The sequence below is a fragment of the Mixophyes fleayi genome, chromosome 2, assembly GCF_038048845.1.
Source record: "Mixophyes fleayi isolate aMixFle1 chromosome 2, aMixFle1.hap1, whole genome shotgun sequence".
NCBI classification, from domain to species: domain Eukaryota; kingdom Metazoa; phylum Chordata; class Amphibia; order Anura; family Limnodynastidae; genus Mixophyes; species Mixophyes fleayi.
This window is the reverse complement of record NC_134403.1, coordinates 308343864-308367638: the sequence shown is the minus strand read 5'-3', so window position 1 is coordinate 308367638 and position 23775 is coordinate 308343864. Positions and strand designations below refer to the sequence as shown.

General features: G+C 38.6%; 1 protein-coding gene across 1 annotated transcript in view; it reads left to right on the top strand.

Moving 5' to 3' along the window:
- Window positions 1-23775, top strand: part of POLA1 (DNA polymerase alpha 1, catalytic subunit) — a 247459-nt gene that overhangs the window by 105701 nt on the left and 117983 nt on the right. Inside the window, exons 29-33 of the mRNA XM_075197823.1 lie at window positions 250-382; window positions 5645-5776; window positions 6768-6942; window positions 13553-13734; window positions 18512-18643. Of these exons, the coding sequence (XP_075053924.1) occupies window positions 250-382; window positions 5645-5776; window positions 6768-6942; window positions 13553-13734; window positions 18512-18643 (754 nt within the window). The remainder of the gene's footprint in view (window positions 1-249; window positions 383-5644; window positions 5777-6767; window positions 6943-13552; window positions 13735-18511; window positions 18644-23775) is intronic.

The following is a 23775-nucleotide window of genomic DNA, read 5'->3' as shown; positions in this document are numbered from 1 at the left end:
AATCAAAAACTGTTAAAAGGATAAACACCAAAGCCCTTTGACTGTAATTTTTTTGGCATGATTCCTTCTATTTGTGATTTTTCAGTGCTGTGCTTCACTTAAGATGCAATTGTATTTTCAATGATAGCAAGTTAACTTACCACTAATGATAATTGATTTCATTTTTTACAAATTTTGCAAATTATCTTTCTTGATCCTGATATCCCAGTTTTGTCTTTACTGTGTCATTTTATCTGTATTTTCTTTAAGTTACGTGATCAGCCAGATCCTGTCAGACCAGCCCAGAGATAACATAGTTGAACACATCCAGAAAAAGCTCATGGAAATTGGAGAGAATGTGGTGAATAGCGTCATACCCATTAGCCAATATGAAATTAACAAGGTAAATACTTAATGAGGGTGTTTGATGTAAATGCATTGCGTTACTAACTGTTGGTAAGCTAAATATTGCAATCTGTGAACTGTTATTTTTGTCAGCCCCTCAGAACGCTCCTTCCAGAATCCTTTTTTTGTTCTTAGTACTGTGGAATATGCCTTTTCCATCCAACAGCTTGGGTGTTGATCCACTGGCAGGGGCACCTGATGTCGTCACTATGAATGTGGTCAGGTCCATGCTGCCTGTCATGGAAGTCCCATACGAGGCACAGAAAGGGTGCTTGGGGAGGAGGAGGGGTTCTATCCCAATCTGCTGCACCTACTTTCTCTCCCCCCCCCCTCTCACTGAGGAAAACACTCTTTCTCCTCCTCTTCTGCTCTCTCCATCTGCAAGAAGTAGTGTCTGAAGGGTGGGTGTAATTTGTTTTCTGTAGTCTGCCCAGGAGTATGGGTAAGTTCTGCAGTTTCACATCCTCCTGGTTTTTTTGTGATGCAGCTCTCACCTCTATCATTCCTCCTCTTTCTTATTATGTCTGATAATAAGGAGAGTACATTCAAGGCTAAGCTTGGAAGGGGGACGTCAGCAAGGTTTTTGTCTGCCCAAAGTGTCATTTCAAATTGTCTGGTGCCTCATTAGGTGCTGATGACCTATGCACAGCATTTGGGAAAGAGCCAATGGCCACACTTGGCTGCAGGTGGTTCCATTGAGATGGCAGAACCAGCTTGAGCAAGATCCCTTGACACAGTTGTTTGCTAAGATTATGCAGCTTGCTTTACCTTCCACGGGGCCAAGAAGGAATCTGTTCTGCGAGAGCCTTAGGGAGTGATCCTTACACTTCAGGGGTGCTTGAACAGGAACCTTTGGGCTTTTCGCCTGCCTCACCAGACTAGATGGCTTGGGCATAATGCCTTACGAAGTCTATGCAGGGTCTGGCCAAAGCATAATCTTCCTTGGAGAGGATCATGGAATCTGCTAACATATCCAAACCACTGAAGCTTCAGACTCCTGTGATTCTTCAGTCCGAGGACGGATCAGACTTCAGATTTTCTTTCGTGGAGGAGGCTGTAGATTCTGACCCTGAGGTTTTCTCTTGTATTGAAGAGGATTCCAAAAGGAATCAGAATCAGAATATCTAGTACGAATTCACTAAATATTCGGGATAGCGAGAAATCTGATGTGCCTGACTATTTGCTGGTTAAGAGGATGATGAAACATACTGTTTCCTTTCCTTCATCCCCTCATTTGGAAGACCTTTTCTGCAGAGGTTGGACCAGACCTGATCGGAGATTTCAGGTCTTGCGCAGGTTACAAAATCTTTATTAACACAAGTAAAAATATGGTGAAATGGGTGTCCCTGCCTAAGGTGGTTGTACCCTTAGTGAGCTTGTCTGAGACCACTATTATTCTGATTGTGAATGTTGCAGCATTAAGGGAAAGAACGGTGAGGAGCATTGAAGCCACCCTGAACTCTGCATATATTACAGCAGGATCCTTTACACCTAACCTGGCTACGATTTGGGTCAATAAGGCAGCTGAGAGGTGGTCTGAGCAACTGGTGGAGTGTTTGCTGTTGTTTGCCAGGTGCGAGAGCCTTTTGCAAAATTTTGAGTACATTTGCAAGGCATGAAAGCCTGGGGAATGCGGTTCGGGATGCAGCGCTTATTAGGTTTGGGATTCTGCCTGGCAGTCTTTGTACATTATGCACTCTGACCTAGGGTCTGGGAGGTGGACACAGAGTCCAAAGCATCTCTGGAGTCCCTACCCTTCTCTGGGAATATCTTTTTTTTTTTTGGTCCAGAACTGGGGCATAAGAGTATTAACCTGGCCACCTAAGAATCAAGTTTCTACTCCTTTCATTCCTCAGGGAAATCTAGGAGTCATTCTTGCAGAGGACTACCTTCAGCTACTTCTGGTGGTTAGCAGAGAGGAAGGCAGGCTTGGGCAGCTGAGTAGCCAGCTACCAAGTCCTCATGTAAACAGTCTGAAAGACAGGCATTCTTTCCACCCAGCAACTCCCATTATGGGAACCTGTCTGCTTCTCTTCCAAGACCGATAGATCAATTACAGCACAGTCGCCTGGGTGAGAGGAATCCTAAGTCGAGGATATATCATATATCCTCTTAAGTACTTGCACATATGGTTTTTTTCACCACCAGACTTCGTAGTGGCAAAAAAAAATGTTGCCCTATGGGAAGTCATTCATTCCTTAATCTCCACAGGAGTAGACACTCCATCCCAGAAGAGCAGAAGGGGTTGGGTTTCTATTCAAATCTTCTTGGTCCAGAAACCAAACTGATGATTCCGGTCATTCTGAACCTGAAGTACCTACATATCCAGCTTCAATGGACAAGTTCAATATGAAGTATTTGAGGTCTGTCATAAACAGCATGTAATAAAACAACTTCATGGTGTCTATGGACATTAAGAACACATATTCCAATCTGGGAAGGATACCAGTGCCTTCTCAGACTTGCAGTTCTGTCCCATCATTTTCAGATTCATGCTTTTCCTTTCAGCCGCTGACGGTGTTCATGAGGATCAATACGGTGATGGCTACTGTTGAGGTCTAGTTTTCTGCCTGTACAATCTGCTGATCAAGGCAGGATCTCCAACCTTGCTGCAGGTCCATGTGCAAGAGATGTCCAAGAACTTACAATTTCATGGATGAATCACAAACTACCAAAAATTCAACTTAACACCTTCAATGTAGAAGGTATTTCTCTAGCTGCCGTTTGGCTCCCAACAGCAGAGAGTGTTATTGCCAGAGGACAAGATCTTTTCCTTACACACACTTGTAAAGTCTGTTTTCTTGCAGGCTGATGCCTGTTCATTTTAGCATTAATGTTTTAGGGAAGGTGGTTTCTACAGTTTGCATAGTATCATTCGAGTGAGTTCTGTATCAAATTCCTTTCAAATTGCAACATCTCACACCAACATTTATCCAGCCAGTTCACCATACTGTCCCCAAAGGTTTCACACTCGCTTCTCTGGTGACTGATGGGTGTGGATTCCACAGGGGTTGCCCTTCACCATCTAGGTTTGGACAAATGTGAAAATAGACGCCAGCCTTCACTGATGGGGGACCGTCACTATTCAGCGCAGCTTTCACATTCTTTGGCCTGCAAAGTACTCAAATGTCCCTATAAATGTGCTAGTACTCAGAGCAGTGTTCAGTGATCTAGTCAGAGGTTGTCCGCTTTTGTGAGGAATGGCCACAAAGATCTAGTTAGACAATACCATGGCTATGATAGAAACCTGCAAGATCTAGGGTCAGGGTGGAAAGCAGATTTTCTCAGTAGGCATTCCCTACAGTCAAAGGAATGCTCCCTTCACAGAGTTGTAATTTCATCAGATGGTGTCAGCCAGATCTTAACATAATGGAATCTTGGTTGAACAGCAAGGTAGAATGCTTCTTCTTAAGCAAAAGCCATCCGAAAGTTTTGTAGGTAGAATCCATGGCCCGTTCCATCCTATGGCAATGCTTCCACGTGTCTGAAAGAAGCTACAAAGAAGGACCGGTTTGGTGTTCCTGGTAACACCAGACTGACCAAGCAGGTGGTGGTACAGGGACAACATAGCAGAGGGCCTGTTGTGGCGTCTGCCTTTAAGGCCAGGCCTATTTTTGACGGGCCCTTTCATAAGCAAGATTTATCTCAGCTCGCTTTAATGGCGAAACTAAGGGTTTCTCTGACAGTGTGGTTTAGACCATGCTTAAGGCTAGAAAACTGGTTTCAGCCAAGAGTTGTCATAGAGTGTGAAAAAAGAAGGGGGTTTTCTCTTCAGCTGTACAGTCTACTGCTGCTCTTTGGGAGGGCCTGGATGGTAGTTTGAGACTTGGCTCTTTGAAGGGTTAGGTTTCAGCCCTCTGTTTTCTTTTAAAGAAAATTTGCGCTTTTAACGGACGTACAGACTTTCTTACAGGAAGTGATGCATGTGCAACCTCCATTCATCCTCTAACCTTAATTGCTCTTTGGCTTCTATAGCCTTACAGCATAGTCCTGTTGAACTCATGGATTTGGTAAGACTATATTTCTTTTAGCTATTTCCACAGCTAGGAGAGTTTCAGATATTGGGAGTTCTGTCTTTTGGGTCTTCATATCTCATTTTTTATGAATACAGGGCTACTCTTCAAACTAGACCTTTTTAGCCTAAAGTGGTTTCCAAGTTCCACCTAAATCAGGGTATTGTGATTCTGGCCTTAGACCATGGTAGGTCTCCAGAAGCAGAGAACTCTCTTTACTCTCTGGATGTTGTTGGTGTTTTGAGGGCCTGTGAAGGGGCTAGAGATGGATGACCTATTGATCCTCTATGATGCCCACAAAAGAGATTAGCCAGTCTTCAAGCAGACCATTGCTAGGTGGATTTGCTTCAGTAATTTGTCAGGCTTACATTGGAGCCCGAAATTGACTACTCATTCTGTCAGATTGGTGAGTGCCTCCTCAACAGTGAGACATGTACTGAAGACCAGAAGGCCTACAGATGTAGCTGTACAAAATTTTACAGATTGAACACTTTTGCATCCAAAGGTACACAGAAGGTGATGCGCTCCGCAACTTCTGAGTGCATCCTCCCTCTATACTTCAGTGTTCCAGTGTACCCCAATTGTCTCTGAGAAAAGGGCTTAACATAAGTACAAAATCCTGTTCTCTCATTTAAGAGAAGAAAGTGGGTTGAGGTTAGAGTTGCTTTAAGGGTAAAGTATAGCGTGTTACTCCTTGTGCAAGCATGCACCTAAGAATACAGAAATGATGACTTCAACACTCACTGCTATACATCAGAATTTATACAGTGTTTCAGTAAAAGAATATATTCAATAATAAGTTGGAATGGTGCAATTACCTTCCCAGCTGGAATCTTTAATATTATTAAACCATGATGGCTTTAAAATGAAGCGTATCAACTGGAACTGCATCAGCAAAGCTGATATTTTACCTGTTCACTAGAAATGGTGCCCTGTCCAGGCCAGTTTTCAGAATCTGTAAGCAGGTTTAAACACTGTGAAAGTCACAACAATACGGCTGATATTTTCAGAAACTTTGATATTATACTAATACAATGTCATGCACGAGTGATATCTTAACGTACATCAATTGCAAGTTAAGTCCTTATGGTGACTTGCCTGTACTCTTCATTAAGGATGTGTTGGTGAGCAAGAAAACATATGATCTCACAAAACATGTGATACCTCCAGATTGATACAGCACTGATGGGAGATGTAAAGGAAAGAAAATGTGGCCTCCTAAACCATTTCACATTTTATTCTTCCAGGCCCTAACAAAGGATCCACAGGACTATCCTGACAAAAAAAGTCTGCCACATGTACATGTTGCCTTATGGATAAATTCACAAGGGGGAAGGAAGATGAAAGCTGGGGATACTATCTCATATGTCATATGCCAGGTACTTTTTTTATTTGTTTTTATTGTATCAGGTTGCCTATCACTGTTTTAGAACTATATTTTCATTATACTTTAATACACTTATAATGTTTTACCCCATACTGTACACTTAAATTGGAATATTTGGGGAACACAGGGCTGTGATACTATTATATGGTTGCTTTGCTGCCTTCATGTTTAAGCTGTGGAAACTGAATAAGCAAAAGGAGCTAATAAAAAACATGCTAATTCTGCTAGATCGCATAGGGTGAAGAGAATTGAGCACTTTTGTCTTAAGGTAAAGAAATGCTTTAAGTATTAAAGCTTGTACAACAACCGATTTTATGTAGATTAACCCTAGTTTGTAGGGACAGTATACACATATTGGATATTAAGAGGCGTCTCTTTACCACCATAGTGAAACTCTTGACCACCATCAACATTTTCTATTTGCCAAAATATGTGTCTTTTAAAATGCAAATTCCGAAAAATAAACATTTTGTTTCTAAATGACCAATACTATACCCAAACTGCAGTCTAATTTATAATTAATCCACATATTATAAGATCACGTGGGCCACAGGAAGAATGGATCTTTCAGTCTCGTGCGAGACAATCGGCCAAACTGATGACCAAATTCTAACATGTCTGAAAACAAAACCGGTTGATCTGGAGTTTTTTGCACAAAGAATAATTTCATCCTCTACTCCCAACATGCTGATGGTCAAGCCAGTTTGGAAATGGGAAAGTTGGAAAATAAGATGCATCATGAATGTTATCATTTTATCTTGGATCAACTTCTACTTTAAATTTTATTAAAAGTTTATATCAATTTGGATTGTGAGATTGGAAAATTGACTAGCTGTGAATTTCTATTGGCCAGACAAAACCAAAATGACTACTAACTACTGCAATCTGCACCTGTTACTGACCTCACTAGCGATGGGAAGCATAAATCTGCTGTTCCAGACTCTCTAAAATAGACCTTATGTGCTTGCCTCTCTTTCATGTAGGACGGGTCAAATCTTAGTGCCAGCCAGAGAGCATATGCTCCCGAACAGCTGCAAAAACAAGACAACCTTTCCATTGACACACAATACTACCTGTCACAACAAGTCCACCCAGTAGTGTCTCGAATTTGTGAGCCCATAGATGGAATTGACTCTATGCTTATTGCTGCATGGTTAGGTATGTATAAAAGTATAGAGTCAAATAAATTCATGTTGTTGTTTTTTTTTCTTAATGAAGTTATTAAGCTTACATTACAAATATGAATGAACTAAATCAAACTTTCTGGCTTTTCATTTTTTGTGTTTCTATTCGTTAATGACTTGTTCTGAAAGCTGGTTCAAGTTTCCAAACATCCAGCACATCTTGTTCAAGAACATACTTTGACCCCTTGCAGGTGGCCACAAGATCAGATCTGCTCTTGCTGAGTGTAACACGGAACACCAGGCGATTACATCGCAATGCCTGTTGACAGATGTGTTTTCATGATCTGGGAGGTCCTATGGCATTTTAGGCTAAACACTTTTGTCCCCCATAATTTTTGAATGTGTTTTGAAAGGAAACCGTTTTGATAACTTGGAGGTGGAGAAAATAAGAAAGCATTCTCTTATATCTAACAAAGTAGATTATAATGTTAAAACTAGTCTTGATGTATGACCCGCCGGGTGCCACTGTTACGGTTGCGGTCTGGTAATGTCTGTCCACCACTTCTCATGTATGTCAATGGAGTAACAAGCTCAGGAATTTCCTATAGCAGTGATAAGGTTTTATTAATACCGATTCATATTTTTTGTTAAACCAGTTGATTTCTTCATTGCGCAAAAAGGGGGTAATATTTGTTCAAATATGATTTATGGGAATATAGTTCTTGTCTGTTAAGGTAGTACATTTATTTAATTGCTTGATCCCCTGCTTTGTGTGTACCTTATCATACCCACTGGCGGTTTTTAAATGTAAACTGGTCTAGCAATAAATAACGTTGTTGTGGTAGATTTTTATCTTAAGCTACGTTTGTGATTACCACTCCTCATCCCCTTTTACTGCATGTAAACTCATTGGGCATCCTACATCCTCTAAAATGCTAGTAAAACACCAGGGAGTATATGAGACCACAGTCAAGCAATTGAGCAGAGGAACATCATCACCATTTATTTATTTATATAGCGCCACTAATTCCGCAGCGCTGTACAGAGAACTCGATTACAATCCAACAATCCAAACATCTAGTTCCATGTCTGACATTGACTGAAAAATTGATTTTTGTAGATTTACAACTATACCAGGTATATTGATGCACACCATTTTGCCTTGATAATGTTTTGTATATCCTTCTGTACGATCACCTTAGATGTATGGGGCCTTTAAAAAAAAAAAAAAATGCTTGTGCTACAGTTCTTGAGTAAAGTAAAAATAATCGTATTTCTATGTCACTAGAAAGCTGATGAAATAACATTTGATGGAAAAATATTCATATATATTCATGTTAATTAAAATAGTACTCTATCATTAACAATAATTAGAGTTCTTGCCTTTAGGTGGCAGCACTGGCTACTACAATCATTCATGAACAAAAGGGATATATTTTACTTTATTTGTGCACTGTTTCAACTTGCAGTGTGCCTTATCTTAGTCTTAATTTCTGGTCATTTTCTATGTTGTAAAAATGTTTTATTGTATGAAGCGCACATTGCCAAATACTGTAGGAATGCCTAAGCGTACCTAAATTGGTGGAAGAAAAGCTAAATTGCTGAGGAAATGTATTTTTTATTTATAGTTACCCAAAAAAATAACCCCAAAACTTCCTGAATAAGAGGATTGTAATATACTTTGTGGTAAAAATATATATATTTAAAAGTTGTAAATATACTGCAAATAAATATTCCCTCCTTTCCCTTCAAAGTGTAAATTCCATTTTCTCTCTCCAAGGGAGGGTGGGTATAAGATAAAAGGTTATGCTGCTAGCTACAGTGCTAAATGATACAAGCTGCCATGATCTGGAGAGTAAATCTGAAATAATTAACGGGGCCAATTGGCTTTGTCAGTGTCATGAAGTGATAATGGAGCTGGGTGCAGAAATGAGGTTTTATCTTGGCCAGTTCTCAGGGTCTACCCTTTCCATTGTTTCTTCTGAAATGATAGTTGCAGCTTTCCCTCCTGGGAGTTTGGCGTTAAGGTTTTGTTTAGCAAACAGGGGGCCAAAGTCCTCTTCGGCAGGTGGATGCAGCCTGCTTACCCTTAAGTTGAGCTAGTGAACCGTGCAGCATTTTAGGAAACTAGATGGTATATCACTGTGCAACTCCTCCCTGCTGTGCTTTTAGGGTAGAAAAAAAACAAGATTATCAAGGCTTGGGAGAAACTGTTGGGATGAGATGCTCCTTTTTGTCCTTTGTAAACGGTATTTCAGAATCATTAAAATTGATGTTTGTGTAGTCAACATTTTGGTGCATTGCTTTAACAGAGGGACCATTACATGCAGAATATATATTTCTTGTATAAACCAGGAGATATGCAAGGCATCGTTTCATTTACTGGTTAAAACTAATGTGACACTAAAAAGAAAAAAATAAAGTGGTTCATTGTGTTGTGAGGCTTGAGTATGGCTAGAAGGGTACCACTGTAATAGATCATTTTTGCAGCTGACTGAATAGTAAACTTAAATGCCAGCCAAGTAATTTAAGTATCCAAAAAAAGGCTGATAATTGGATGCTCTCCATGTCACATGACATTAAGTTTTCCTGCTGCTCTTACTCTTATATATACATTTGAAGGGTAATAGGCATATTCTGCAACTCCAGAATAGAAAGTTAAATAGAATAATATTTAATTTTTAAACATTCCTACCTCATTGCTATGTACTTGTCACATAAAGTTAAATTTAAATGTTGATGTGTAGACTGTATCAAGAAGAGTCAATATGTAATTATTCGTTTGTTGCCTATTTATATTTACCTTCACACAGCATCTAAGCAAGAGTTTTTCTACCAATTTGTGCCTTTTCTATACCACATCACCCATATTGGAGAAGTGCACTACATGTCTTACTATGACAAACATATGAGCAGAACTCCCTAATGGGCGTCCCCCCCGCCCCGCAAGATATCATCATCATCAACATTTATTTATATAGCTCCAGCAAATTCTGTAGCGCTTTACAATTGGGGTGTCTCTTATACCATGATCAATGGAGAGATCCGGATCCCCATCCCTTTCTTCTACCTTAATTTGTATTTTGCAGTTTACTGACTGCATTATATACACATTTAAACCCTGAGATGCAACTCCTTCTCAAATCCTTTTACTTTCTGCACCTCTTATCACTTGAGCCAAACAAAAAAATAATCTTAATAAAGCATTTTGTTATACAATATTTGTTCAAGAAACATTTCTCTCAGCTGTCGAAATATCCCACCTGCCGCAGTTTTTTCCAGTGGGCATTCAAATTGCAAATGCAATAAGTTTTTCAATATAGGACTTCTCCATGGTCACTATATTGATATTCGTTTGGAAAGAGCTGACTTATGTCCGGTTATCTAAAGATTGCTCCCAGGAGTTCTATAGCACCCAGCTGTGCCCCAGGCTAGTGCCCTTTTGTTATTGAAAGCCAAATAACATTTTATTGCTCACTATTTTTAATTTATCATACCAGATATATATTCTATATTTCCCACACGCATTTGTTTAGACTGGAAACCTGTCCGGCAGTGCAGTGTGACGTGGGTGCGACTTACTTGAATGGTAATTTAAAGCGGCAATGTCCGGACCCCGCAGGCTAAGTGTTGAAGCAGATAGCCTGCGGGGTCCGGACATTGCCGCTTTAAATTACCATTCAGGTTAGTCGCGCCCACGTCACACAGCACTGCCGGACAGGTCTCCAGTCGCAATCGCTGCCTGTTAGCCTGCGGTGCCATCGTACATCTCCCTCGTCGTCTTTCAGGTAAGTCTGCTTCTATTTCTGCCATCTGGGTTTTTATGTAGGAATCACACTTGTCTGAATATTGGTAATCCGATTACCACCGGTAAATGGATAGACAGGTTTCTCCTGTAGATCACAAAGTAATCCTCCAATTCAGAGCCATGATGGATAAATTCTTTAGTGGAATTGGCTGTATTTTTCTAAAACCGCGTTTGATGCATACATAATTCATAAGCTGAAAGTCTATTTGTGGTGGACTTCTCCTTGTAGACGGGATGTTCATCAGCTGCTACTTTTTAGTTAGTTTAATGTGAAACCAATAGAAGATATCTGAACACAATTGCAAATTAGTGCAAGATGACCAAAACAGGAGTGCTGTAAAACAGATTAAGTGGCCCACATTTAATTGAAAGTCACATGTGGCAGTGTGCAGCAAACTGGGAGAGTACAGTCATGGAGCAAATCAATGGTATAGCAATGCCTGTCTAACTGTTTTTTCTAATCTCTCGATTTCATCCATTTTTTTCTCTCTTTCTGATTACATGCAAAAGCTTTGCTCTATTGTATTTATCACAAAACACACAGGGAAGCAGCTAACCAACTTATTTAAGATTTGCTCGATTGAAATTAATATTTTTTTCTTAGTTATAGCAAGTGTTATTTTTAGCCCCAGTGTTACTTCAGATTAGCCTTCATACTTAAACCATTATTATGCTTTCAAGTTGCATAATGCTTCCTGTCAATACACTGCAAAAGTAATATTACATACTAGAGAAACATTAGCTATTCAATACACTCATAAAAATCCTCAATTAAACAAGTTGATAGTGCTTCTCATTGGCCTCTGACAGGGAGAGAGCAAAGCACTAAGTGATTGACATGCATTGTGCATACTATGCTGTAAAAATGCCTACTCTGGCGTTAAATGATCACTTATATTTATGTTAAATGATAATTACATAAAATTCTAATGGGCATCATGTCCATAATGCAAATTAATTACTTGAACAGTTTAACTATTGGATAATTCTTCTTAGTAGTAATATATTTTGTATACATCCATCCAATTTTGCCCATGCACAGAAGCATGTTTGGACTATTGACAAATCAGTGGTTATGGTGACATTGGTTCTGCTAAAATTATAAATGTCTTATGATACTGTGTTTGTTGTACAGTGGGAATGCATTATGTCTTGAATAACTCGTATGGATGTTGCCATTTATCGAGGTTTGGTTCGAATTTCCGATGGTGACAATAATGAAGGAAATTCTCTCAACAAGAAAATGTTGACGAGCAAATATTTAACATTGTAAATACTGACAGGGAAGAAAGCCCGACAGGTTAAATACCTAAATGGCAGAAACCCGAACTTTGATAAAATGCCGACAGTATGACTGCCGACAGTGAAACTGCAGAAAGTTACACTGCCAACATTAAAGCGGAAATACGAACAGATTGCTTGTCCCACCAGCAATAAACAGTGGGGGTGGGGGGAGGTGTCAAAAACAACGAACAAAAACGGCATACCCACATTCCACCTCGTATTAACCCTAGTACTGTCAGCATAGGGCTGGTTGAAGGAAAAACAGCTTGGGGTCCCCCATTGATTCTCTTCCAGACGGTCTTTGGCATGGTAGCAGGGGAACCCGCAGCAGGGGGTCCCCTGCAATGATTAAAACCAACCTGAGGCTGGTCAGCACAGGGCTGGATTGCAGAGGGAGTGTGGTCTGCAAAAATTTAAGAACAGAAAACAAACTGCGTACCCCCCCTTTCAACTCAACATATTAACCCCAGTGCTGCCAGCATAGGACTGCACAGAGGAAAATCAGGGGACAAACACCATGATTCTCTTCCAACCAGGCCCTATACTTAGCCAGATGGGGCTAGTGGCACCATAGCAGGGGACCCGCAGCAAGGTATTCCCGTGCCACGATGACAACCAACCCCAGGCTGGTCAGCACGAGGCTAGATATCCTAGGGAGTGGGGGGTCCGCAAAAAAAAACTGGGCCCCTGTGACAGCACAGGACTCTTCCCACCCACTCACATTGCCGTTTTAATGCCAGTGGTGTGACTGTTGGCATTTTCACTGTCTGCAGTCACACTGTCAGTGTTTTATCCGTGTCGGGATTTCTTCTATTTAGGTATTTAGCCTGTTGGGATTTACTTGTCAGTATTTACAACATTAGGTGTTTTCTCCTTTTCAGTATTTTGATTACAGTCACTTTCGTGTCTCATATTTCCGTTGGTATTTTCAGTCGGAAATATGACTACCGCCGGTTCATCAAATGTTAATGGATATGCATAAACACAGAACTGATAAGTATATCCACGCTTAATTTGATTTTCAGCAACGTTTAGTTTAAAAAAAAAAAGAATCTGCTTGTTCAGCTTTATTCTCGACAGGCCTCCTTTATTTAATTTTGTTTACCTAACTGCTCACAGGTTGAATTGGTCCAAGTCATTGAGCCATTATCATTCCATTTGGATCATGCAGTAAAATGTTTAAGACTTGTTATTAGAAAGAAGTGTCTAGATAGGAAAAATTAAAAACTTTGCATATAAGTGGAATTACTTCCTTTATTGTGAAGCAAAGGAGTGGTCTGTGGTGAGGCCCAGAAGAAAAGAGCACAAAGAAAGGATGAAGATTGAGCAGGTATAAGGGAACAGTCACTGAGAGGAGAACTAGATTGATGGGAGTGGAGTCATTCCACTATGGAATCTAAATGTGGACGTATCAAGAGTGATCAAGGAGTTAAAACAATTATGTGATTTTTTTATATGAATATTCATCATTTTGTGATTTTTATTTTTCCAGCAAAACAGTCCACTTTCCATATGTACTTTATCAGAAATATTATGTTTACACTTTTGGTAGGCCTTGATCCATCTCAGTTCCGGGTTCAACATCATTATCAAAAAGATGAGGAAAATGATGCTTTGCTGGGAGGTCCTGCTCAAATAACTGATGAAGAGAAGTATAGAGACTGTGAACGGTTCAAATTCTGCTGCCCCACTTGTGGAACCGAGAACATATATGACAACGTTTTCGATGGATCGGTCAGTATCATTGTTTATCCCTGTATGTTTTACTGAACATATAACACGTTAAAAATGTTATAATGTTGCAAACGTGCAGTTTCCAACGCCTGGGATGAGTTGGCATCCATGCTTCTGCTATGGATAAGTGCTCCACCTCAAATTTAGGCTTAAAGACCACCATCCTTTATTTAAACAGTTGTTGAAGCAAGGTGTATTACGTTAAAGGGTAAGCCTTTTTGTACTATTGATGTTGTGAGTATGCTGATAGGTTGTCTGTATGTGTATGTAATCATTTAATAGAGAATGTACATCTGGAGACTTTGTATGAGGTCAATCACATGAAAAATCACTGTTGCTTGTATGGTTGCATGTTGGTATCTTAACTGATGTCTGTTAAGCCCTGCCTACATTTGTCAAACCTCACCAATATTATCCTGACGTGCGGGCAGTAGAAGTTTCTTGTCCAGCCAATTTGTGAAAATCCAGGCCTCATAGAATCACCTATTCTGCAGTTGACACCTTTCTCTCACTGACTTCATAACCCTGTGTCTGCCAGCTGTTCCTCACCTCTACCATATGAGTAGTTATGGCAAGCTTTTGGATGTTGGTCTTTGAACTCTCTACTTTATGCAAAGTAACTTACCTCCTGCAAAATAATGTATATCAGGTGAGGAGCTATTAGTGTATTTATAGTATAGTATTTGACTGATGTAGCGATATGGCTGTCTAATGCCACTTTTAAAGCATCTGTTATTGGAGCTAATTGGGTGCTCACTTTTCTACAATTGATAATTATGACTAAATTGAGAGTTTACAGCAAGTTAGGATATTAAAATATACAAGGAAACTGAAGATTCAGTGTTTGTGTTGCATCCTTGCACCAAGCTGTACACTCCCTTCATCAATTTAGATGTACATTTAAACGCTTATCTTTTGCTCATCCCTCATCCCTATCTTAAATAATGAGTCTGGTTATGTTTATCTCTCCTGCTGTCTTTCCACTTCAGACATGAAAGTCTCTGGGTGCGTTCCTGACATGAAATGATGCCAAAAAAAATGCGTCACTGACCTTGGACCACAAAACAAAACTGGGCCAGCTTGACAACTTCTCCTCACTGTCAGCCACACACTAGTTTTTGGCATGGTAATAGGCCATGAAAGAGCAAAAAACCTTGAAAATTAGAGAACATGGATTATTTTTATCTAAATTAAAAGTAATTATTTTTAAGCTAATTTGGACAAACAGCAGATGTTTTGGTTTTTTTTTTTTTAAATAGTCATTGGTAGCAAGTGATAGGAAAAGGCAGACACAGATCAGCAGTTCCATGCTAAATCCTTGACTTTTGCTTCATTACAGCTGTAAATAAGAAAGCTAATTGCAGAGACTTGACGATTTGCAGATGGGCTAGCTATAGAAGAGCCGGATGTCAAGCTCTGAAATCTCTTCCACCTGGGATTTCTCAGTAATGGTGGGGGGCCGGGTGAGCGAATGTTAACAGGGAAGGGGAAAGGTGAGCTCTTATAGGAAGGCTTGATCTAAAAATGGGCAATTTGAGGATTAGCTTGATGTGTTCTATTTCTATGCTGAAAATTGCCGCTATGCCCACCTGCAAAAGAAGTACACAAAACAGAAATATGGGGTAAAGTTCTCTGTGCTCATGTGTGCTTTGTAATGGATTAACCAATTATTACAGTGTAAAAGCTGAAAAATTCTAGAGCATTTTGTTTAAGTAAGCAAATGTGCACTTTAATATAACAATAAATATGGACTACATAATATGTGTACTTTTGTAATTTTGGGCACCATTGTAACGCAACTGAAACATGTCTACCACTGTTTCAAGTCCCTCGCTGACTGGCTTTACTAAATGAATACAATTTTACATCAACTAGGCAGAGAGAGACTTGAAAACAGATTTGTCGATCACATTAGCAAGCTATTTGTCTATCCACGTTGGCTCACATTAACTCTTTTAAAAAGCAGTGATTTGAAACATCTGACTTGTGGGATCTATTTAAAAAAAAAAAAAAAAAAAAAAATGCTGACCCCCCCCCCTTACTGGATCACATAGGCCTACATTTCCTAATTGCTATCTAGCTGGACCAATTTGCAATAATTGCCATTTAACATTTGTCACTTTGCCTATTACCATGCATCAAATTCCTATTTCCCTCCAGTTTGTAAGCTTGCAAGCAGGGCCCTCTAACCACTTTGTCTGTTAATATCCAGTATTGTTTTATTACAGTGTTTGTAACCATTTGTAAAGCACTACTGAATATGCTGGTGCTATATAAATAAATGGATGATGATGATAAAAGCTGGTGAAAGCATGTAGTTAGCAGAAATGTCATAAGACACCATATCATATAGAGAAAAAACACAGAAAAATCCCCCAGCACACACTTATAACCAGCAAAATAGTTTCTATTTCTATTTGCACATTAAAATGCAGAAATCTCGGTTGCACACATTTGCAAATGCATGGCAAGCTACCCGCCACTTCATGATGCTACTGCTAATTGGGTGGTCCTAACTCTAAACAATGATAGTTCCTAATTTTGGGACATACATATGTGTTTTTAAATTGAGAGCTAACTTACCACAAGGTACCCCAAAAAGCATCCAATGGCATACAGCACCAGTACTCCCTATCAGCTGCTGATACCATAGCATGCCTCTCAAACAAATAAAACAGAAGTGGAAGTTGCTCAGTCAATTTATCGGTTCATAGCAGGTGCTTGAAAGGGTGGGGTTTATCCAGCAAGAACAAATACAGAGATAAAACACTGTTATAATTGGCAAAAGAGTTGCTATTTCTATTTGTACATAAAAATGCAGAAATCTCAGTTGCACACATTTGCAAATGCATAGTAAGCCACCCGCCGCTTCAAGGCGCTTTTGCTATAATATAAGCAGCAAAACTGAAAACAATGCTGCAATAGATTGCTCGTAACAAGTACAACATTTTTAACTGAATAATACCTGACTGTTAATGTTCACTAGTTCAGCTTCTGTTCGTAGCTGTATCCGCAGACTTTCTATGTTTTGCCATGTGAAACTGTAAACTACCTTCTGCACAATTTCCGTTACATCCCCTTCTGTCGGTTAGTTCGATGATTGACAGTCAAGCATGATAACCAGTTCAGCTGGTGCTGACCGTCTTCGTATAGATCAGACCAAAGTCCAACTGAATAATATGCTCTACGAGTGTCTTGTGGGAAAGTCAGCGGTGCTAGTCTATGGATTTCAAATTAAGAAATCCTTGGTGCTGTCTATATATAATGAAATGTTCAGAGGAAAAGGCATTTATCCAGACTATCGCCAAATTTCTTCTCCTACAGTCAATTTGAGAAACACTGCTAAACAACACCTAGATATGGCGAGCCCGGGGCAGAGTGAGGAAAACGCAAGCAATCTTTACACCTTGCTTTGGCATGGTGCTTCAGATTACGGAAAAATGCTTTGTCCTAAAAACCCTAAATCCCAAGAAATCTGGATAATCCCATACCTGTTTTGTGTAGCTAAGTCTACTTTTCAATGTAGATGAGCAAACTTGTGCTGAAAGTTTTTGAAAATGTAATTTTACGGTGGGAAAGACTGTTCTGCAGAGGTGCAAAGTTCCTGTGATAAGTCTTCGTATTATACTTTTGTTTCCCCATTAAGCCAAATGGTCATTTTGCATTATACTTGTAAATTCCAATTTTGCCACATTTATAGTCTATGGATAAAGCTGAAATGATACTTAACATGCGCAAAGCTTTACACCAGTTGATAAATGAGATAGGTGTTTTGCGGTACAGTTGTGAAGATCTTGCTCATCTCCACTTTTCAGTGATAATGAGAACAGTCACATTTACTTGGTTAGTCTTTTTTTTTTTTTTTTTTACTTTCATAGACACTTCAATTTTTTTATTGATTTTTTTTGCATCTTCAGAAGATAGGCAAAAAAATACTGCCTTTGTCGCAAGTAATTTTCACTCAGCCTTTAAGTGTAAAACAGCCCTGTTGATGATCATTTTAGTAGTTTCTACTCAGGTAGATGAGCATTGCTTGGCAAATTCAAGGTCACCTTTTTTTTTTTAGCATTAAATATATATATTTTTGCTTGACGTTTATCTAATGTTAAAAGAATTGTTCACCCACTGCTGATGAAAACCACAATAATAGTGAATAAGCAGCAGCACCAACGTTTATTCACTTTCCTGTTTAGTGTTTGCATCAACTGTGTTGGATGGATCAACCCTTTAAATAACATTGGGAGTACTGTGTTAATAGTGGCTTCTATTCTTTTTCTCTTTTTCTTTTTCAATTAAGAAATTTAGTTAGTTTACAGGAAAACATTTGCTAACAAAACCTGTGTATGTTGTTACATTAGAAGATGTGATTTCCATTACGTATCAACATTTGTAAAATAATTTGTGCAATTTGTCTGTTAAAAATCAGTGTCCTACCTTGGAAAATATGACAACAGTAGTGTTTTAGAAGTCCTTGACATGTCTCTGGTGTCTCTGTAAATTAGATACTGTGGCTATGCATCCTGTTGCAGTAAGCTCTGAGGACTTGAGCTTGTTTGTGTTATTCAACAGATTCCATATCAGAAGGATTGTTATACCTGCCAACATTATTGATTGCAAATCCAGGACACACATCAGGCCTTTCTCCTCCCTTTTTTCCCGAATCATTGCTGTTACATACAAGGCCCTCTACAGCAAAACTCTGGACTGTTAGCAGGTATACTGCTTTCTATTTTTTGGATAGGTAATACCTCAACAAGGATTTTCCTTTTCATTGCAGGGACTACAGATTGAGCCCAGCTTGCTACGCTGCAGTAAACCAGAGTGCGATGCTTGTTCTTTAGATCATGTTACTCGGGTGCAGAATAAGCTACTCTTGGACATAAGACGACACATTAAAAAGTACTATGCTGTAAGTTATGTATCTTCATTTGGTTGTTTCTCTGTGCATGGGAAGTGGTTGTTCTTTGATTTATGTATTACATTTTTTCTTATGGGTATAACGTACACAAGATTGCAGGTCATGGAACTTCTAGTTGTGACTTCAAATATCTTTTGTGTTTTTTTAAATGAAAGTACATTGTTCCTTATAATACACGTGTTTTAAACCATATCCTCATATCCAGGTATGTTTTACTTTCACTGACAGTACATTCCATCATAAACCTGCACAATCATTTGATACAGTGGACATCACCAAATATTAAGGTATATCTTGCAGGACACTATTATTTCATATTAAAGGAGTTATTCTACAAGATGTTTCATATTTATGTCACTTTTTTCAAGTTTTCAGTGTTTGTTTTTGGACAGTTAGTTTGCTGGTCCTGTTTTTGTATGGGGGGGTAACTGGGGTTTCAAATGCAAATAAATTGATTTTTTTTTTCAGTCTTCATGAAATATACCATAAAAAATTAGCTTTGGGGCATGTTCAAACATACACTACAGTGTGGACTCAATTATGGCTGTGCTAATGTGTGAAGCACCATAAGAAGTCTTTTTGTTTAAATAAAATAAATCAGCAAGCTCTTAGGTGGTGTAGCTGGAGGCCTTTCAATTTAAAATGGAATCCCTGATTAAAGTATTTCCCTTTCATCCTCAGTGGCAGCCATTAAAATGGTTAAATCCTTAGTTGAGTAGAAACAGGAAAAGAAAACCCCCCATAAGATATTTTGTGACTCCTCCTGTTTGACCTGAGTAAGCAGAGCATAGGGTTTTTTTTGATGTTCTTGTTCCTCTTTGGCACATGTCACTGATGTCACTTCCAGGTCTCAGCTAGTTCCTATGACATATCTAGGCCAATGTTTACTGTTTTCTTAGAAGAGACTCATAGAGCAGCACAGTGGGACCTGAGCTGCCCTCCAAGAAGTGGACAGACTCACATCCTAGGTGAGCCTCTAGTTAGGGATGTCTTTTCTACATTTCATTATTTAGATTATAGTTTATTATTTCCTCCTTCTCGGTACTTTTGCAGAACCAGTGGAAGAAAAGCAGCAAGTCTCATAATTGTATTTGTGAAGCATGTGATTCCTCAGCCCAAGTTAGATTTTGCCCAGCCTCCTGAGCAGACTAGAGAATTGTTTTCCTGGATTAGGAAATCATTATGGGTTACTTTTGTCATGAAGGAGCAACACAAACAATGAAAGAAAAGAGATCTTGTATCTGTTCAACCAGTGTCCACCACCCATGTCAGATTTGAGCTAAATTTTTTTAGTTGAGAGTATGTCTGAAAAACACGCACAGTTTTAGCTACATGATCACGGGTGTCACTTATAACACACAGACTCACAAAGTTAAGTGTCACAATCAGCCTGCCTAAAATATACAGCAAATGGGTGGAGTGTTGCTTGTGAAGTGTCCCAGTGGAATCATTGAATTGCTTTTTGACACATGAATGAATAATTTTCTGCAAAATCCAGTAACACTATAGCTTCTATTTTTGGTCGAATGGTTTCCTTCAACTGGCGTAGGTATTCAGCCTGGGACTTTGCTGTGTACAGATGGGCTGTTGCATCATCAGCACTGCAAATAACTTAACGGAATTGTTCCACAGTACTAGTGATTGCAACCAATTTACTTTGGTCAGTGTGGACCCATTGCTTATAAAATAATTGTCGTCATCATCCATGTCACTATCATGAAAAGGTTTTTCAACTTATGTTTGAAGTGCTTCCAGACCTGGGCATTTGTCACATCGATGAAGCATACAAGTTTTTGAAACTGAAGAACAAACAAGGATTTCAGTAAGGTTTTTGTAGTCCATCTTTAGTGGTAGAGCAGCAACCAATAATTTTAAGTTATGGTGAGTTTTGTAAACACACACAATGCATACCTCTTGCAGCAACACTAACACATCACGGAGGTCGTAAGGAGCAAAACTTAGACAATCCAATTCCAATGTCTGGAAAATGGTTTTTGGAAGCAAGATAAAGCTCTTTCTAGTTTACTAGGAGTAGCATTTTTTGTTCGCCTTTTCGGTTTGTGAATTTATTTTCCTCCTGGACCTTTTACAGAATCAAACTCTTTCCAGAGCACATCCGAGAATGTTCATCTTCATACAAACTGCAGTACCTGATGAACGATTTGTACAGCAAGGGCTTTCTCTCTATATTTTCAGATTCTGCCATTATGCCATGGGTTGCTTTAAGTTTTCTTGATTGTTTTATCATGTATTCTGTGACATTTAAGTCTTCTGCTGTCTTAATTGTTCAGCTGTTTGGTGCCAGAGTTGATGTTTTTATTACATCTTGTCCTGGCACCACTTCACACTTTTGCTTTAATTCATATGTCAGACTCTGTATCATCACAACCTGAACATTTGCTTACTATCTGGGGTGATTTCTAGTGATGTGCTAGGAAGAGACAACATTTGAGTAATCTTTTCTTGAATAGCTGTATACTTGCCTGCTTTTTCTTTTTTTCTTTTTTTTAAGCATTTTAGCATATGCCTCCCAGTGTCTTCTCTTTACCCCATGCAATTTCACTGGTGTACAACCGAGCTTTGTAATACTTTCGTTCAGCTCATCTGCTTCGGCAGGTCAGGTTTAACACTTCAACAGGGATTCACTGTCTTTTGTTGACATATCTATGTCTGTTTGTTCCAGTGGTTTTTAAGTAGATAGTAATATGGCAGTCAGTATTTAAGACTACCAAGTGTGCACTATGAAGGAGCAGCTGCCATGATTGACTATATTTCTTTCTGTTTTTCTCTGGAAAGTTTGTTTCACTTTTGAAAGGGAATCCCCTTCCCATCAGTTTCTGTTACGTTTCTGTATAGGAGGGTTATGCCATTGCGTCAGCTTTGTTCACATTTTGGGTATGGTTTCTTGTGTAAATTATATATGTCGTACAAGAGTAGTCAAACATCAACTTCATTTTTTTTTTCTCCACTATGAAACAAAGTTTTTGTGGTAGTAATGTTTACCTTTGTTAAGCATCTTAAAAAATTGCATATCTAATGTTGATTTAACCTACACTTTTTAATTTGTTCCAAAAGCTTGCACTATTGCTGTAACTCGAAACGTAAGCCAGGTAAAGTACACCTTTTGTTTGGATTCAGGAGGAAAAATTACCTTAGTCGTCCAAATTTCGTGGTAATTCCTTAATAAACACTTGTGATACTTCAAATTAACTGGAATAAATAAGTTGTGATTAGCAAATAGTTTAATACATTGAAAAATCAATATTTGGAAAACTAATAGTCAGACAGTCGAGATATTTGGCAGAAATAGTTTTACGGACTTCATTCTTAACTAAAAAAAGTTTTATTAAAATCTAAGCTGAAATAGTGTACATTTCATTATTTTTTTTATTTTGTTTGGGTGATCTGATGTGGAATGACCCTGTGAAAATGTATATGGTAAAAGACTTTGGGTCCTTTGGCTCCCTCCATTGATTTCGATTTGTCATCCAGCAGTGAGGCAGCAGAAATTAAGGACGATCCTAGACTAGACTATTTAATCTGGATTCTCAATGTCCATTTTAATAAATATGAGAAATGATGACACACTAATTCCTGCTCCATTTCAGGATGTCCTTGTTTCAGGAACATCAACAAAAGGCAGATAGTTTCATATACACAAAGTCCTTAGGGATCTCGTTGAGGAATGGCAGTGACTGGATAAGCACCAGCCTTTCTAGAATGAGGAGGTCGTAGACAATATTCCTTTAAATACATTTAAGTTATACAAAAAGAGATTGACTTAATTTGCAAGGTATCTCTAGATAAAACTATGTTTTCTGCTAGATGTATGGCTATAGTTTCAGTAGCTAAAAGAGGTCTCTGGTTGCATCCATGGGCAGCAGATTTACAATCAAAAAATTGTTTGGCCATGTTGTCCTATGAAGGCAATTTTCTTTTTACAGATGAACTTGATGCCATGATTCAAAAAATCATGGGATATATCTAATCATTTGCCACAAGACCAAAATCCTAAAGAGGTCTGGATTCTTACCACTCACTGGAAGATCTATAGGATGTTTATTTCCATTATCGTAGTTCAATGTAAGATTATAGACTCCTCATGTTTTCTTTCAAAGAACCAAGGGCAATATCATAGTTAATTACCTCAGCGGGTCCCATGTACATTCAGAAGAATAAATAACACAAAAGTCTGTTAGTGATACAAATGATTTACACTGACCCTGTGAAAATTCCAATGAAACTTCTTGGCTTCTGCTACTGATCTTCCATATAAAACCAAAAGCCCTCACTTTGATGGAGTGGAGATTAAACATTCACTGCTGAGAAACAAAGGAGTCTTGATAAAGACAAGCAAACAAGATAAAAAAAAATGTCCTCCGTTTATTTTAGAATTTGGAGAAGATTCATGTTGTGGTATGAACCAAAAAGGGCTGACCCCATTGTTGCTAGTATCCCAGAGGTTCTGGAGTTTCTTTAGGATGGTTTTGACAAAGGGATTTGCTTAATCTACATTGAAGGTTAAAGTGTTGGCGCATAGTTGTTCTTGACAACAAGAAGTATTGGATGAGCTAATCTTTAGATTTTTTTTTTCAAAAAGTAAAAAGAATTTGGCCTTCCATCAAGCTTTTCTTGATACCTTGGGGTATCATAATGTTTTCTTCAAGTGGCTCACACTTAAATTATTTCTTGTAGCAATTATACCTGCCTTGTGCTGTAAATAACCTTTTCTAAACCTTTATATGGATAAGGTGGTGTTAAGAACAGTTTCTACTTTCCATATCAAGAGATCATAATTCCATCTCTGTCCACAACCAACTAATGACCATCATTACATGTTCTAGATCTTGTCTGGGCAATATTTTAAAACATCAAAATATATGCAAATATTTTAGTGAATATGAATAAAAAAAAATTGTACATAGACTACAGGTAAAAAAAGCAGTAACATAAAATGCCTTTAGCTTACAGCAGATTATTGCTTTTAAACAATCATCATCATCATCTATTTATATAGCACCACTAATTCTGCAGCGCTGTACAGAGAACTCATTCACAAAAGTCCCTACCCCATTGAGCTTACAATGTAAATCCCCTAACATACACACACATACAGACTGAGA